This window comes from Callospermophilus lateralis, chromosome 2, assembly GCF_048772815.1.
Source record: "Callospermophilus lateralis isolate mCalLat2 chromosome 2, mCalLat2.hap1, whole genome shotgun sequence".
NCBI classification, from domain to species: Eukaryota; Metazoa; Chordata; class Mammalia; order Rodentia; family Sciuridae; genus Callospermophilus; species Callospermophilus lateralis.
The window spans coordinates 108,877,571-108,894,673 of record NC_135306.1 but is presented as its reverse complement, the minus strand read 5'-3'; the positions used below and the strand labels follow the sequence as shown (position 1 = coordinate 108,894,673).

Here is a 17,103-nt window from a genome sequence, read left to right as displayed (position 1 = left end):
ATGCTTAGGAGGGAAAAGAGTGATCATATGTCTATACTTAGAAAAGGAAACATACTGACAGTACCACAAGAGGTCTGTTGTGCTCCTTTTTTTTTTTTTTTTTTTTTTTTAAAGAGAGAGTGAGAGAGGGGGGGAGAGAGAGAGAGAGAGAATTTTTTTTTTTAAATATTTATTTTTTAGTTATCAGCGGACACAACATCTTTGTTTGTATGTGGTGCTGAGGATCGAACCCGGGCCGCACGCATGCCAGGCCAGCGCGCTACCACTTGAGCCACATCCCCAGCCCTGTTGTGCTCCTTTTAAGATAGTTCAGTGGTAAGGTAGTAGAGAAATTGAAATAAAGAGAAGTTTGCTTAAACTCTTGGCACAATTTAATTACATAAACTACACAGAAGTGTTATCTTGGAATAACACTTGACACCAACCACAATCTCCTACTCTGTCCTTTGGAGGTAACTGCCATTAATACTGTGGTAAGGAATCTTCTAGGCCTTTTCCTCTGAATTTGAGGTTGGGGATGTAAGTAAGTGGCAAAGAGCTAACCTAGCACATGCACAGGCCTAGGGTTTGGTCCTTAGCATCAGAAAAGATTAAAACATTATACAATTATTGTTTGAAAAATTTTTTAAACTAATAACGTCATGGAGTGACTTCCACGTCAGTGTGTGGTTCACTCTCATTGTTTTTGCTGTGGAACATTCCATAGCATGGGGTTTGTTTATAATGATGGACATATAAGTTGTCATTCAATTCCATAGAGAAAGATTGTTTCTCAATAAATAACTACTTTTTGGGCTGGGGCTATAGCTCAGTGCGCAGAGTACTTGCCTAGCATTTGCAAGGCACTGGGTTCAATCCTCAACACCACATAAAAATAAACTCCTAAAACAAAGGCGTCCTGCCATCTACAACTACAAAAAAAGTTGTTTTTCTGTTAAATAATTAACTTGGGGCTGGGGATGTGGCTCAAGCTGTAGCGCGATCTCCTGGCATGCTTGGGGTGCTGGGTTCGATCCTCAGCACCACATAAAAAAGTAAAATTAACTCTACTTTTGGCCAAATATCTGGTATATTCTTTCCATTCATTTCATTTCAAACAGAGAGCATGCATTTTAACATTTATTGGGCCTCTGTCATTCAATCACTGTTCAAGGTGTATATAGATGGGCACAAGCTTGTCCTTGTTCTCAGAGAAGTCACAATCTGCCAGGAAAATCTGCTATGAACAAATATGTTCATAGATTATTGCACTTACTAAAAACCTATTGGATGATTGCACATTGGTAGACTCAGTCTTCCCTGTTCCTTGAAGAGTTCCCACCCCCAGAATACACTTGATGGGAGCAGTCTGGCTACAGTTACAATTCTCAGCTTGGGTACTCTGTCCCCCTGGGAGGTGTAGCAGGTGCAAGTGCTCTGGGGAGTCACCTGTTTTGTTCTCTAACCAGAAAGGATAGAATTTCACAAGAATAAGTTGTGGAACAATGGGAAATTCTTTATGTAAAACTGATTTAGATTGACCTTGGCAGGTGAACTCACTTAATTTTATTGTTTTATTTTGGTACTGGGGATTGACCCTGGGGGTGCTTAACCACTGAGCCACATGCCTAGCCTTTTCTTTTTTCTTTTTTAAAAAAATTTTTTTTTAAGAGAGAGAGAGAGAATTTTTTTTATATTTATTTTTTAGTTTTCTGCGGACACAACATCCTTGTTTCTATGTGGTGCTGAGGATCGAACCCGGGCCACACGCATGCCAGGCGAGCTCGCTACTGCTTGAGCCACATCCCCAGCCCCTTCTTTTTAAATATATATATTTTATTTAGAGACAGGATCTTGCTGAGTTGCTTAGGGCCTTGCTAAGTTGATGAGGCTGGCTTTTGAACTCATGATCCTCCTGCCTCCACCTCCCCAGTTGCTGGGATTACAGGTGTGTGCCTCTGTACCCGGATAACTCCTTGACCAGAATAACTTGTTAATAGTATTTGAGAGCTATATCTTTACATAACATTGTAGAAACCCAAGAAAAAGTTGCTGTCTTGCAGGACACTGACAGAAAAGTAAAATGAACACATCAGCAAAGGCATATGTATATGTTATAAACCATACAAATTACATCATGAGCTGAGGGCAATGATGATCAGGTAGAGAACATCATGGATTACAAGAATTTATTTTTATCAATTTACTAATTTTTTTTTTGTGGTACTGTGAATTGCCCCTGGCGCACTCCACCACTGAGCTATATCCCAGTCCTTTTTATTTTTTGATAGGGTCTCCCTAAATTGCTGAGGCTAGCCTCAAACTTGCAATCCTCTTGCCTCAGCCTCCTGAGAGGCTGGGATTACAAGCATGTGCCACTATGCCCAGTGGGTCAGGAGAATTTAAACAAACAAAAATAGTTGTTATCCAACAAATCTAAGTTTTTATCTAAAAATGCATACTATACATACATTTACAAACAGACTGTTAGTAACAGCTTTATTCATAACAATTGAAAACTACCCAAATGCCCATCAATAATTGTTAGAGTCACACATGGGAATTTTACACAGTAGTGAGAATAAAACCATTACATAACACAACTTAAATGAATTCAAACAAAATGGAGTCAAAGGAGCCAAAGGATACATACTGTATAATTTTACTTACATAAAGTTTAAAAACAGGCAAAACTAAGTTATAGTGATCGGGAAGGTAGCATTTCAAAGAAAGCATTAGGCAAGCTTCTGTGAGAATTCAGTAATTCAGTGGGTGGTAGCATGTGTCCTCAATGACACTAGAATAAATAATTCGTATTTAATCTTGGTGTTATGAAAAAATTTTTTCTGCACCATTGTGCCTGGAGGTAATATGAATTTGAATAGGACACAGGGACAGATGAGAGACACAGAATTGGGAACATTCCCCAGCTTGCATTGGGGATTGTTGTGTAAAGAAGAAAAAATAAACTGTTGTGGTGGTACACACCTGTAATCTCAGCTGCTCAGGAGGCTAATGCAAGAGGATCACAAGTTTGAGGCCAGCTCAGCAATTTAGGGAGACCCTATCTTAAAATTAAAACAAATAAATATGAAACACTGGGGATGTACTTCAGTGGTAAGAGCCCCGGTGTTCAATTCCCAGTACCAGAAACAATACAAAACAAAAACATGTTTTGAGCCAAGTGCAATGGCATAGGTTTGTAACCTCAGCTACCCAGAAAGCTGAGGCAGGGGGATTGCAAGTTCAAGGTCAGTCTGGAAAATTTAGTGGGACACTGTCTCAAATTCAAAGGACCAAGGATGTAGTTCAGTGGTAGAGTGCTTGCCTAATAGGCAATGAGGCCCTGGGTTCAATCCTGAGTGCCACAAAAATAAAAGGAAAAAAAAAAAAAAAGAAAGAAAGAAACATGTTTTGAGAGTCCATTAGGTGCCACATGCTCTGACAGGGGTACACAAAACGAAGATACTGACTATGATTTGCAATGTGTGTTTGGTGGCCGATACAAATTTCTATTTCTTACAGCTGAAAAACTGGTTTCCCACACGTTGCTTCTTTGTACCCTAAAATAACCCTGTGAAGTCAAAAGCATAATTCACTTAGGCATGACATTTTTTTTTTTTTTTTTTTTTTTTTTTAATTCCTGAGCGTAGGAGCATTTTGTGGAGCAGGAAACTGATGCTCAAAAAAAGTGAAAGGGCCGGAGCGTTGGCGCACGCCTGTAATCCCTGCCACTGGAGAGGCTGAGGCAGGAGGATCGCCAATTTAAGGCTGGCCCAATGTATGGAAACCCTCCACAACTTAGCGAGATCCTGTCCCCGCCCGACTCCCCCCCCCAAAAAAGGCTGGGGTGTGGCTCAGCGGTTAAGCGCCTCTGCATTGCATTGATTCCCCAGCATCCATCCATCCATCAACCAATAAATAAATAATGTGAAGGGTTCAGCTCTTAAAATTTTCAACTAGCGCAGCCATAAAATCTGGCAAACTCGCAACCTGCGCAGCAAGCGGCCCGCCCACTCTGTCAGCAGCCGGAGGCTGTCCTGCAGACTCCGACGAGCTGAAGCTGCCGGAAGCCTCGGGTCACATGACCAGCTGGTACCGGTCACATGACATAGTTTCTGGAGGCGGGGTCTCTCGGCCAAGATGGCGGCTTACCTGCAGTGGCGGCGCTTCGTTTTTTTCGACAAGGAACTGGTGAAGGAGCCGCTGGGCAATGATGGGGCCGCTCCCGGAACCGCGCCTGCCTCTGGATCTACTGTTTCCAAGTTCCTTTGCCTCCCCCCTGGAATCACTGTCTGCGACTCAGGCAGAGGGAGCTTGGTCTTTGGAGATATCCTTCCTCTCGAGCTCTCTTCCCTTCCCGGATCCCCGAAGAGATCCAGCTGGGATAGAATCTGTCAGAGTGGTTCGTGTTTGGTTCCACTTCCCATTAGATGGCTGCCCAGACCTCTTCTGTGGTCTGAGGGAAGAAGGAAGGAAGTCCATTTTCTAACTTTTCAATCGAGCAGTAATGGGCAAGTCATTTATTTAACCTCTCTGGGCTTCAATTTCCTGATCTGTAAAGGGGTGTGAATGCCAATTTGGCAAGGTTATTTTAAAATCAGTCCCTCAAAATGGATGCAAGTTGCCTTTCAGAGATGAAAATGTAGGCCGGGGTTGTGGCTCAGTGGTGGAGCGCTTGCCTAGCGTGCGTGAGGCACTGGGTTCGATATCTGGCACCACATAAAAATAAATAAAGTAAAGGTATTGTGTCTGTCTACAACTAAAAACAAAAATTTTTTAAAAAGATGAAAATGTAAGATGTCATCTTCCCTGACTAATATTGTGGAGGAAGCAGTAAATGAGACCAGAGTTTCTTGCTTTTTGCTCTTTAAGTGACAAGTGGGAAAACATTTGAAAATTTTGAAGATGTATGTTCATGTTAGTTGTTGTGTGGGTTCCCATCTAAAAATAAGTACAGTAGACCTCTAGTGGATGCCCGAAGCTCTGAATAGTGCCAAACCCCATAGGTACTATGTTTTTTCCTATCCAGATGTTCCTCAACTTATGATGGGGTTCTCCTTCAGTTAATAGTATTTTAAGTAGAAAATATGTTTAACACACCTAAGCCACAGATTATTATAGTTCATCCACATAGTACATATCAGTTCATCCCTGTGATCCTGTGACTAACAGTATCATATTGATATCATTAGTCCAGGAAAAGATTAAAATTCTAAGTACAGTTGGGCCTAATGGCACATGCCTCTAACCCAATAGCTTGGGAGGCTGAGGCAGGAGGATGGCTAATTCAAAGGCAGCCTCAGCAATTTAGCAAGACCCTGTCTCAAAAATAAACAGGGTTGGGGTTGTGGCTTAGTAGTGAAGCACCCCTGGGTTTAATCCTTGGTTAAAAAAAAAAAAATTCTAAGTAAAATTTCTTCTGACTGTATATCACATTCAACGCCATTGTAAATGCAAAATTGGGGGAATTTCCGTGCATACATGCCTATGATGAAGTTTAATTTGTAAATTGGGCACAGTAAGAGATTAGCAACCATGCCAGGCATTGTGGCTCATGCCTATAATCCCCGTGGCTCAGGAGGCTGAGTCAGGAGGATCATAAGTTCAAAGCCAGCCTCAGTTTCGGTGAGGTGCAAAGCAACTTAGACCCTGTCTCTAAATAAAATACAAAATAGGGCTGGGGATGTGGCTCAGTGGTTGAGGGCCCCTGAGTTCAATCCCCAGTACCACCCCCCAAAAAAAAAGAGAGATTAGTAACCACAACTAATAAAACATAACAATATATTGTAAGAAAAGTTGTATGAATGTGATTTCTCAAAATACTTAATTTCTCATTGCACCACAGTAACTAATGCAAAACTAGACAAGGGGGGACCACTGTATCTTTCCTTGGAAAGGCGGCTCCTTGACTACCCTGCACATATGGAAGGCCAAATATGGTTCTTGCCACGTTCCCTACAGCTTACAGGTTTCCAGGCCTATAAACTACGGGTAACACACCTGTACCAATTGAAGCAGCACAATATTCTAGCATCTGTTGGTGAGGATGAAGAGGGAATCAACCCCCTGGTGAGTCTCAGAATGGGAACAAGAAGATCCAGGAATTTTTGTTTGTTTGTTTGTTTTGCTGGAGGGAGACTAGCATTCATACTTCTAAGGTCTGTCCACAGGTAAAGATCTGGAACTTGGAGAAGAGAGATGGTGGCAATCCACTATGCACCCGAATCTTCCCTGCAATCCCAGGAACAGAGCCAACTGTTGTGTCCTGTTTGACTGTCCATGAAAATCTCAACTTTATGGCCATCGGTAAGCAGAAAGAAAGCAAAGCTAACACTTTCAGATTCTTTATAGATTTTCTTCAGAGTTGTTTCCACAATGATGATATTTATTGTTTAAATGGGATTATTTCATACCAAACTGAGGCCTTTGAGATATTGAGATTTGGAATGGGAAGCGGTTTAATTTTTTTCTTTGAAAATGAGTCAGTGAGGCCAGGTGTGGTGGCGCACTTGTAATCCCAGTGGTTTGGGAGGTAGAGGCAGGAGGATTGCGAGTTCAAAGCCAGCCTCAGCAATTTGGCAAGGCACTAAGCAACTCAGTGAGACCTTGTCTCTAACAAAATATAAAATAGGGCTAGGGATGTGGCTCAGTGGTCAAGTGCCCCTGAGTTCAATCCCTGGTACCCCCAAAAAGAGAAAATGAGTCAGTGAGTACCAACATTCAGGTTAACCATTAGGCAAGTTGGGTATGAGAAAGTTTGTTTCTAATAAGTGCCTCAAAAGATCATTTTCCCTGATCTTTTCAGCCTCACTGAAGTGCTGTTTCCTGCTCTCCTACAGGATTCACAGATGGCAGTGTTACATTGAACAAAGGTGACATCACTCGGGACCGACATAGCAAGACTCAGATTTTGCACAAAGGCAACTATCCTGTTACTGGACTGGCCTTTCGCCAAGCAGGAAAGACCACTCACTTGTTTGTCGTAACAACAGAGAATGTCCAGGTATGACCAAAGCCACTGTTATCAGGGGCAGGCAACAAGGGTTTCTCCATTGCTCAGAAGCTAGGGCAAGGACTGAGTAAGTTCGTTTTCAATACATATTCTTGAATCATTTGCCCAGCTTAATATTTCATTTCTTCACTTGGGAGACTGAGAAGAGCTAGACTTAGAAAAAGAACCCTGGGTTTATAGTGAAAAGACATGATTTTTCCCTCCTAATTTGTTAAGTGACATGTGATAAGCAGCTTACCTCTCTGGTTCCTGGTGCTCCTAATTTTAATGGTCTACTCTCCCAGAAATATTATTGATAAAACAGTAAAAGATAATTATATATCTCTTTACTTGCATAATTCCTGGGTTATGTAGTGATAATATATGTAGAGGAAAAAAATATGATCTCTGCTTATGTATTTAATAGATGGCTAATAGATAGGCATGTGTATCCACAGGTGAGCACCAATAATCCCAGCCATTTAGGAGACTGAGACAAGAGACTCACAAGTTCAAGGCCAGCCTTGAAAATTTAATGAGACCCTGGCTCAAAAAAAAAAAAAAAAAAACAGGCTGGGGTTGTGGCTCAGTGGTAAAGCAGTTGCCTAGCATAGGCATGAGGAACTGGGTTCAGTTCTCAGTACTGCATGTAAATAAATAAATAAAAATAAAGGTCCATTAACAACTAAAAAAATATAAAAAGTAAAAAGTAGCTCAGTGGTAAAGTGCCCCTGGGTTTAATTCCCAGTACAGAAGGGGGGAAAAAAAAGGCTGGGGATATAGTTCAGTGGCGGAGAGCCTTTGGGTTTGATCCTCAGTACCAGAAAAAAAATCAATAATCATAAATTGGTGATAGTTAAAGCAGAAGGTAGGCAAAGTCTTCAGCTGAGCTGAAAAGAAGTGAGAGTCAGTCTAGAGATAGGAATACTTTTGTGAAGGCTTTGTTGCTACCCCTTTAAAGGGAGATTGTTAACCCTTCCTTTCTTCTGACAGTCCTATATAGTTTCTGGAAAGGACTACCCTCGTGTGGAGTTGGACACCCATGGTTGTGGTCTGCGCTGCTCAGCACTAAGTGACCCTTCTCAGGATCTGCAATTCATTGTGGCTGGTGATGAATGTGTCTACCTTTATCAGCCTGATGAACGTGGGCCCTGCTTTGCCTTTGAGGGCCATAAGCTCATTGCCCATTGGTTTAGAGGCTACCTTGTCATTGTCTCTCGTGACCGGAAGGTTTCTCCCAAGTAAGGATGCCAGGGAGATGGGAAAAGGAGAGGACTGGACTTCTTCCCCAGAATTAGTCTGATTTTAAAATCCTAATGCCAGGATCCTGCCAATCTTCCTACTTTGGTTTTATGTAGATTGCACTTCCACCTAGATTATTACACATTTTTACTGAAAAATGCATTTTTGTTGCTATATAGCCCTGGTATACTAGAATGCTTCAGAATTTGAGTTGGTATTGTTTTTTTTTTTTTTATCTTTTAGTCAATATAAGGGATTGGATAGGGAGGAATTGAAATTGTTGTGAAGTACAGGACACCGTTTTTGTTGTTGTTTTCCAGAGCTACCAAAAGGGGGAGGTGGGGTCTTCTGCATGATGTGAGTACACTCTGTTAGATGGTTTGTCTTCATTTAGAACCAAGCAGTGTTTCACATATATCATGCACTGGGTGATTATTTTTTAAATGGGTAGGTGTCTAAATGTCCTTAATTTTCTACTCTGATGGCTGAATTAATTATAAGATCTACAGGGTGAGAACAGGATTGTATGTTCTCTTTCTGCAGCTACCAGCACAGTGCTGCATATTATAGGATGAACTGCTAGAAGAGCCAAAGGTGATTTATTTTGGGTAGAATGGGCAGCACCAAAGCTGTTGTGGGAAAGGAAAACAAAGGAGAGCTGAGACAGAGGTAATCCAAATACTTGGTTCTTTTTCTTTCCTATGCAGGTCAGAGTTTACCAGCAGGGACTCTCAGAGCTCCGACAAGCAAATTCTCAACATCTATGACCTGTGCAACAAATTCATAGCCTATAGCGCTGTCTTTGAGGATATAGTGGATGTGCTTGCTGAGTGGGGATCCCTGTACGTGCTGACGCGGGATGGGCGGGTCCACGCACTGCAGGAGAAGGACACACAGACCAAACTGGAGGCAAGGCCACCAGGTTCCCAAAGTTGATACAGGCACTTAGAAGCAGCTGCAAGGACAGGTTTCCTAAGTCACCTGGACCCAGGTGTAGATTGCACTTCCACCTAGATTATTACATTTTTACTGAAAAATGTATTTTTGCTGCTACATAGCAAAAATTCTTTGCTTTGGGTCCCAAATGTGCTTGGTGTCCTTAGGGTATTATGATAAGGTGGATGGCCTGCTAGATGTGGTGGCACATGCCTTTAATTGCAATATCTTAGGAGTCTGAGGAAGGAGGATTGCAAGTTTGAGGCCAGCCTCAACAACTTAATAAGACCCTAAGAAACTTTGTGAAACCCTGTCTCAAAATTTAAAAGTAGTGCTGGGAATGTAGCTTAGTGGTAGAGCACCCAGTTTCCATCCTTAGTACCAAAACAAACAAATGAAAAAACAAAGGTAGATGGCCTGGGATGAGGCTTTGGAAGGAAGTGATGTTTGGGATCCTAAGCCTACTCTCAAGGTTCATTTTGTTTGCAGAGGTCCTTATCAGTTGAGGTGATGTTGGTCTTGAGAGAATCTGGAAAGTCTTGCTCCATCTAGGATCTAGTCAGATTAGGACTCCAGGACTATCTGGCTATATGTTGCGGGCACATTTTGAGGTGTCTTCTCAGGACTGCTTCTACCAATTTTATAATTTCTCTCCCCTTCTAGATGCTGTTTAAGAAGAATTTATTTGAGATGGCTATTAACCTGGCCAAGAGCCAACATCTGGACAGTGATGGGCTGGCCCAGATCTTCATGCAGTATGGAGACCATCTCTATAGCAAGGGCAACCATGATGGGGCTGTGCAGCAATATATCCGGTCAGTATGGTGGTGATATGGCAAATAGCTCTAAATGCAGATTCAGGCAGCCAGAGAGCTGAAACCTGTGCTCAGGGGAGAAGCTTGAACTCAACCAGGAACTATTTGTTTTTTTCTATAGAAACTGATGCCTCAAACGAAAGAATAAGAGATCTTATTGGAAATGGAATGTTTAAGGTCAAATATAATATGACCAACATGTAGCTAAGCTGATGATTACCTATCATTTTAAACTTTAGGTTAACCTTTGTCAATAACATTCATTTTGACCTGATTCTTTAAAGAAAAAAGGTATTCATCTCTTGCTTCCATACTTCTTCCCATGGTAATAATTCTTGGAATTTTTGCCTTGATAAGAAGTTTTGGAGCCAGGTGTGGTGGTGTACACCTGTAATCCCAGCAGCTTGGGAGGCTGAGGCAGGAGGATCACAGGTTCAAAGCCAGCTTCAGCAGAAGCAAGGCAGTAAGCAACTGAGTGAGACCCTGTCTTTAAGTAAAATACAAAATAGGGCTGGGGATATGGCTCAGTGGTTGAATGCTGCTGAGTTCAATCCCTGGTAACCCCTCTTAAAAAAAAAAAAAAAAAAAAAAGTTTTGAAAAACTATCTAGCCTCATTCCCACACACTCTTGAATCCCTGTTGTCAACCAAATTTAAGTACCAGTACCCTGGAGCCTCTTGCTACTTAATGTGGTCGGCTGACTAGTAGTACTCAAATACCTAGGACTCTGTCAGGAATGCAAAATCCTAGGACCCACCCAAGACATACTAAAACAATTTGCATTTTAAGAAGATTTGCAAGTGACTGCTATGCATATTACTTTGAGAAGTATACTGATGCAGATGATGACAATGCACATCTCTCTAGAACCATTGGAAAGTTGGAGCCATCATATGTGATCCGCAAGTTTCTGGATGCTCAGCGCATCCACAACCTGACTGCCTATCTGCAGACCCTGCACCGACAATCTCTGGCCAATGCTGACCATACCACCCTGCTTCTGAACTGCTATACCAAGCTTAAGGACAGCTCAAAGTTGGAGGAGTTCATCAAGGTCCCGGGTGATGTTGGGGGGATGATTCCTAGAGGGCCCCACTGAGCATGAAGTGCCTCTACCAGGGCTTGCTCTTTTTCAACAGCACACAGGGTAAGGGCTGCTCTTATCTGGGAACCAGCACCCTCTATTCTATAAATGGGGAAGAGGAGGAGTTATTCACAGCTAGTTCTTGTTCTTCTCCCCTCTTATTTTTTTTTAAATAATTTTTTAGGTGTTGATGGACCTTTATTTTATTCATTTATTTTTATGTGGTGCTGAGAATCAAACCCAGTGCCTCACACTTGTGAGGCAAGCACTCTCCCACTGAGCCACAACCCCAGTCCATCCCTTCTTATTTTATAATGCAAGAAATTTCCTTAGTATCTAAGCCCAATGGCATTAGGGAAGCCCTGTGTCCCCAGAGATATCCCTCTAATGGTAGGGACAAAGGAAGGCCTCTGGCCATTCATTAAATTCTGAGAGGCTGGCCAGCATGTTTTCAAAGCATGGACTTCATTACTTGAGGAATGTGTCTTATCATAAGATGCCTATTTCCTCTCCCTTCCCTAGCCACCTTTGTGCAAATTATTTTGCCTACTGTCTTCCTGGCAGACAAAGAGCGAGAGTGAAGTCCACTTTGATGTGGAGACAGCCATCAAGGTTCTCCGGCAGGCTGGCTACTACTCCCATGCCCTCTATCTGGCTGAGAACCATGCACATCATGAGTGGTACTTGAAGATCCAGCTAGAGGACATTAAGGTGGGTGAGGCTCTTGATTCAGGCAGAGCCCTGTTCTTTTTTTGAGGACATTCTGGAATGGTGAACCTGCTGGGTGAGGCAGGAGTGGGCACTAGTCTGCTGTTATCTTCACAGAATTATCAGGAAGCCCTTCGCTATATCGGCAAGCTGCCTTTTGAGCAGGCAGAGAGCAACATGAAACGCTATGGCAAAATCCTCATGCATCACATACCAGAGCAGACAACCCATTTGCTAAAGGGACTTTGTACTGACTATCGACCAAGCCCAGAAGGCCGAGGAGACAGGGATGCTCCAGGATGCAGGGTAAAGCCTCAAGGAGTACAAATTTTGGTAGCAGGTATTACCTTAGGGGCCTCCTGGGTACCAAGACCACTTACTCACTCCCCTCTCTCCCTCTATGCTAGGCCAACTCTGAGGAGTTCATCCCCATCTTTGCAAACAACCCAAGAGAGCTGAAAGCCTTTCTAGAGCACATGAGTGAAGTACAGCCAGACTCACCCCAGGGAATCTATGATACCCTCCTTGAGCTACGGCTGCAAAACTGGGCCCATGAAAAGGATCCACAGGTGAGGCTTGGCTACAAATGCAAAGGTGTTAGAGAGAAGACGGTTCTTGGGCTGGCGGGTATAGCTCAGTGGTAGAGCATTTGCCTAGTATGTATGAGGCCCTGGGTTCCCCAGCACTGAAAAACAAAAACAAAGATAGTTGGTTTTTTTTTTTTTGGTACTGGGGATTGAACCCAGGGGTGCTTAACCACCGAGCCACATCACCAACCCTTTTTAATTTTTTATTTTGAGACAGGGTCTCATTAAATTGCTTAGGGCCTTGCTAAGTTGCTAAGGCTGGCTTTGAATTTGTGGTCCTCTTGCCTCAGCCTCCCAAGTTGTTGGGATTACAGGTGTGTGACACCATGCCCAAGATAGTTCTTGCTATCTCTATTCTTCCATCCTTGTGGCTGCCTTTTGCTGCTTTCCTTATGCCATTATACCTGGCCCTAGGGCTAAATGGTTTTTGGTGAAGAGGAAATTGTACTGAGGGAAGAAGATAGTCTACTGGCCTATCTCAAAAGACTTTTTGATTTTCCCTTCATGTCCAGCAGCCCTATCCTCCTTCTTCCCTAGATCAAAGAGAAGCTTCATGCAGAGGCCATTTCCCTGCTGAAAAGTGGCCGCTTCTGTGATGTCTTTGACAAGGCGCTGGTCCTGTGCCAGATGCATGACTTCCAGGATGGAGTCCTTTACCTCTATGAACAAGGGAAACTGTAAGATTTGGAGACTCCCAGGGAAAGGAAAATCCAGGTAATTTTCCAGGGACAGTCAGTGAGATGTGCCCTTGTCCCTACCCTAGGTTCCAGCAAATTATGCACTACCACATGCAGCATGAACAGTACCGGCAGGTGATCGCGGTATGTGAGCGCCATGGGGAGCAGGACCCCTCATTGTGGGAACAGGCCCTCAGCTACTTTGCCCGCAAGGAAGAGGACTGCAAGGAGTATGTGGCAGCTGTGCTCAAGCATATTGAGAGCAAGAACCTCATGCCACCTCTTCTAGGTACTTGGGAAGACAGGATGGGTGGGCAACAGGCAGCTGACAGGGGCCCTGTAGCATGAGTCCTTCCGCTCTATCCAGAGGGGACTTGTTGGTTCATTGTCTTGTTTCCTCTTGGACCCCAATCTCAGTGGTGCAGACTCTGGCTCACAATTCTACAGCCACCCTATCCGTCATCAGAGACTACTTGGTCCAAAAACTGCAGAAACAGAGCCAGCAGATTGCACAGGATGAGCTGCGGGTACGGCGATACAGAGAGGAGACCACCCGCATCCGCCAGGAGATCCAGGAGCTCAAGGCAAGGTACCAGCAGCTGGATACATGGAGCGGGGTATAGGGGATAACTGATAACCTTGACCTCACAGGGTGTTATGTACTTTTTCCAAACAAAGAATTGTATGGAGTGTTTTCATCCTTTTTTTTTTTTTGGTGCAGTGCTGGGGATAAAACCCAGGGTCTTGTACATTCCAGGCATATGCTGTATCTACCATTAAGCTACACCACATCCCCTTGAAAATCTATTTTAATGGAGGAATTCCAAAGAATGGTTTATTGTTTAAATCATTATTTATTGGCCTTTGGAGTTAATATTAAATTGAGGCAGTTATTTTTCTTTCTGTTTATGCCTGATTTACCTTCTCTAAACACATTTGTGGTTGGAAGCCATTCTGCAGTAAAAGTCTTGACTTTAGAAAATGCAGAAAGTGCCGGACATGGTAGCACATGCCTGTAATCCCAGCAGCTGGGGAGGCTGAGGCAGGAGGATCATGAGTTCAAAACCAGTCTCGACAACTTAGCAAGGCCCTAAGCAACTCAGCAAGACCCTCTTCTAAATAAAACATAAAAAAGGGCTGGGGAGGGATGTGGCTCAGTGGTTATGCACCTCTGGGTTCAATCCTCAGTGTGTGTGTGGGGGCGGTGGAATGCAGAAAGTAGGTAATTTAGAATTACTCGTGGTAAGCATTATTCCCAAGTCTTCTCTGCCTTTAACAATGTAAAATATTTTTCACAAGTTTCTTCATACCACAAATACTTATTGAGCCCCTGTTATGGGCCACATAGACAAGAAGGCCTGCCTTTACAGAGCTTACATCATAGAGGAAGAGACAAACAGTAAGCATCTTAATAGGCAACCTATTATAGTGTGTTGGATTGTGGTAAATTCTAAGAGAAAGTTAACAAGAGCAAGGAACAGGAGTGTATATTTTAAGGTATTTATTTATTTATTATTTGAGCACTGGGGATAGAACCCAGGACCTTGTGCATGCTAGCTCTACCACTGAGCTACATCTCCAGCCCCACTACAGCTTTTTATCAAACATAGTTAGTTTTGCAAAGGTAGGTAAATCACAATTTTAGATTAGGTAGGCCAGAAAGGCCTTATTGAAACGGTCACATCTGAGTGTTTACCTAAAAGGGAATTTAGTAGTAGTGAAAACTCAAAGCGGTAAAACTATCCCTCTGGGTTACTAGCACTTGCTAAGCCTCCAAGTCCAGGATAGTTGTCCTCATTTGACTCCCTTTAAGTGATAAGAAGAGCAAGCAGGGCTTTTAGTCCTTCATGGGGAACTTTACTGATCCATTCCAGTTGCCTGCTCTCTCAGAGGGGTGCTTGGTCCTGTCCTCATTCTTTGCCACTCATTAAGTGATAAGAAGTGATAAGAAGAGCAAGCAGGGCTTTTAGTCCTTCATGGGGAACTTTACTGATCCATTCCAGTTGCCTGCTCTCTCAGAGGGGTGCTTGGTCCTGTCCTCATTCTTTGCCACTCATTTCTGTTATCCCTTGCCCATAGTCCAAAGATTTTCCAGAAGACCAAGTGTAGCATCTGTAACAGTGCCTTGGAGTTGCCCTCAGTCCACTTCCTGTGTGGCCATTCCTTCCATCAGCACTGCTTTGAGAGTTACTCTGAAAGTGATGCTGACTGCCCCACCTGCCTCCCTGAAAACCGGAAAGTCATGGATATGATCCGCGCCCAGGAACAGAAACGGGATCTCCACGATCAGTTCCAGCACCAGGTGCGGATGAGTGGCCATGTTGGACAGGGAACTTCCACCAGCACAGACCCCCCAGAGTCCTGGAGGGCTCATTTTTGTTTTTCTCTTCAGGAAACAAGCACTTTAGTTCTGATTCTTACTTCTCTTTCCCTATAGCTCAAGTGCTCCAACGACAGCTTCTCTGTGATTGCTGACTACTTTGGCCGAGGCGTTTTCAATAAATTGACTCTGCTGACTGACCCTCCCACAGCCAGACTGACCCCCAGCCTGGAAGCGGGGCTGCAGCGGGATCTGCTGATGCACTCCAAGAGGGGAACTTAAGTAGCTCTTGGGAAAGCCTGTGGCATGGTGGATATGGGCCATGGTTGCACAGAAGGGAGGCAGAAGTGCCCACGGCTCCACTCTGATTTGATGCCATTGCCCTCATGATCTGAGGGGACTTTTCTTTTCATGCCCCTTTTGCCAGCCTGCTGTCCTTCCTGTTGACTAGCAGAATAGATTAATCCAGACTAATGGGGGAGGGCACCTCAGCAACCTCTGAGTATGGACAATAGCTGCTTTATTCTCTGTTCAAGAGCACCAAGCTGTGCTTGGGTCCCTGCTCTGAGTCTATAAATAAAAGAATATAATGATTTTTGAGAGTTGAAACATCTTTTTGGGGGGGAACTTTCTGGATTTTTAACTGTGTATTACGTACTTTCCTCTGTTTTGGAGTCCAGTTCCTTTCCTACAGACTTGGAGATTATGTTGATTCACCCTTATCTCAGCAGTCAATGGGGCCTGGGGCATTGAGCACAGTTCAACTTACTGTAGAAGCTCTTCAAAAGGCAATAATGTGCTGGCAGGGAGGCATAAAAAAAATCCCAGGAACTCAAGAGGTTGGGGCAGGATTGCAAGTTCAAGGTCCTAAGCAACTTATCCAGAACCTGTCTCAAAATACAAAGGGCTGGAGATGTAGTTCAGGGGCATTTTGCCCCTGAACTACATCTAGTACCAAAAGGAAAAAAAGGCCTAAAAAAATGACCAAGTTTCAACTAAGGCACCCAAAAGAGCTCTTTTTGGGGGGGTGGGGGTGGGGTATTGGGGATTGAAGCCAAGGGCACTCAACCACTGAGCCACATCCTCAGCCCATTTAAAAAAAATTTTTTTTTAGTTGTAGGTGGACCCAATACCTTTATTTCTTATTTATTCATATGTGGTGCTGAGGATCGAATTCAGTGCCTCACACGCATTAGACATGTGCTCTACCGCTGAGCCACAACCCCAGACCCTCTTCAGCCCATTTTTAAAATGTGAGACAGGGTCTAAGTTGCTTAGGGCCTAGCTAAGTTGCTGAGGCTGGCCTTGGACTTGTGATTCTTCTGCCTCAGCCTCCCAAGTTGCTGGGGTTACAGGTGTGCTAGCCCAAACAGCTTGATCTTTAGTCTTGCTGGTCTTCTTAGCTCATATTTGGGAAAAATACTCAAGCAGGAAGCAGATTCAGAGGGAGCCTTGAGTCCAGCCTGCCTTCATTATATGTAGGCTGGTGTTTTGCTATACTGATACTAGATGATAAACTGGCTAGATGATAAATAGCCTTCTTTTTTTAATGGTACCAGGAATTTAACCCTATTGAAACATTTTCCCTTTTTGAAGTGGTCAGCTGAAGTTTATGTCAGTGGGTATTCGTTTATAATTTGGGGTACACTTCCTGTCAGACAATTGTTCCTGTGGGGTGTTTAATTGAAGATCTAGTAACATGGCACTGTGATTTAGTAACACTGTGATTTAGGTAGTCTTTAAAAGAGGCAGTACTTGTGG

General features: G+C 43.4%; 1 protein-coding gene across 4 annotated transcripts; it reads left to right on the top strand.

The window, feature by feature from the left end:
- Nucleotides 1–4,110: 4,110 nt before the first annotated feature.
- Nucleotides 4,111–15,940, top strand: Vps11 (VPS11 core subunit of CORVET and HOPS complexes). Of its 4 annotated transcripts, none has more exons than XM_076846290.1 (16): nt 4,111–4,313; nt 5,907–6,051; nt 6,153–6,288; nt 6,822–6,985; nt 7,967–8,214; nt 8,923–9,124; nt 9,815–9,966; nt 10,834–11,020; nt 11,615–11,761; nt 11,876–12,064; nt 12,166–12,327; nt 12,883–13,022; nt 13,109–13,311; nt 13,440–13,611; nt 15,102–15,324; nt 15,460–15,940. In XM_076846290.1, exons 1-16 carry the CDS (start codon nt 4,123–4,125, stop codon nt 15,622–15,624), a joined length of 2,826 nt encoding a protein of 941 aa, XP_076702405.1. In that variant the 5' UTR covers nt 4,111–4,122; the 3' UTR covers nt 15,625–15,940. The 4 variants fall into 4 exon arrangements, with proteins under 4 accessions (XP_076702405.1, XP_076702404.1, XP_076702406.1 ...); XM_076846289.1 differs by having other exon boundaries at nt 6,141–6,288; XM_076846291.1 differs by lacking the exon at nt 15,460–15,940 and having other exon boundaries at nt 6,141–6,288; nt 13,440–13,606; nt 15,102–15,231.
- Nucleotides 15,941–17,103: the final 1,163 nt, after the last annotated feature.

Coding starts and splice junctions, on each gene's coding strand:
- Vps11 (XM_076846289.1), top strand. CDS start 4,123: ATGGCGGCTTACCTGCAGTGGCGGCGCTTCGTTTTTTTCGACAAGGAA. Junction 9,125..9,814: donor ACACACAGACCAAACTGGAG/GCAAGGCCACCA, acceptor CTCCCCTTCTAG/ATGCTGTTTAAGAAGAATTT. Junction 13,023..13,108: donor CTCTATGAACAAGGGAAACT/GTAAGATTTGGA, acceptor TCCCTACCCTAG/GTTCCAGCAAATTATGCACT.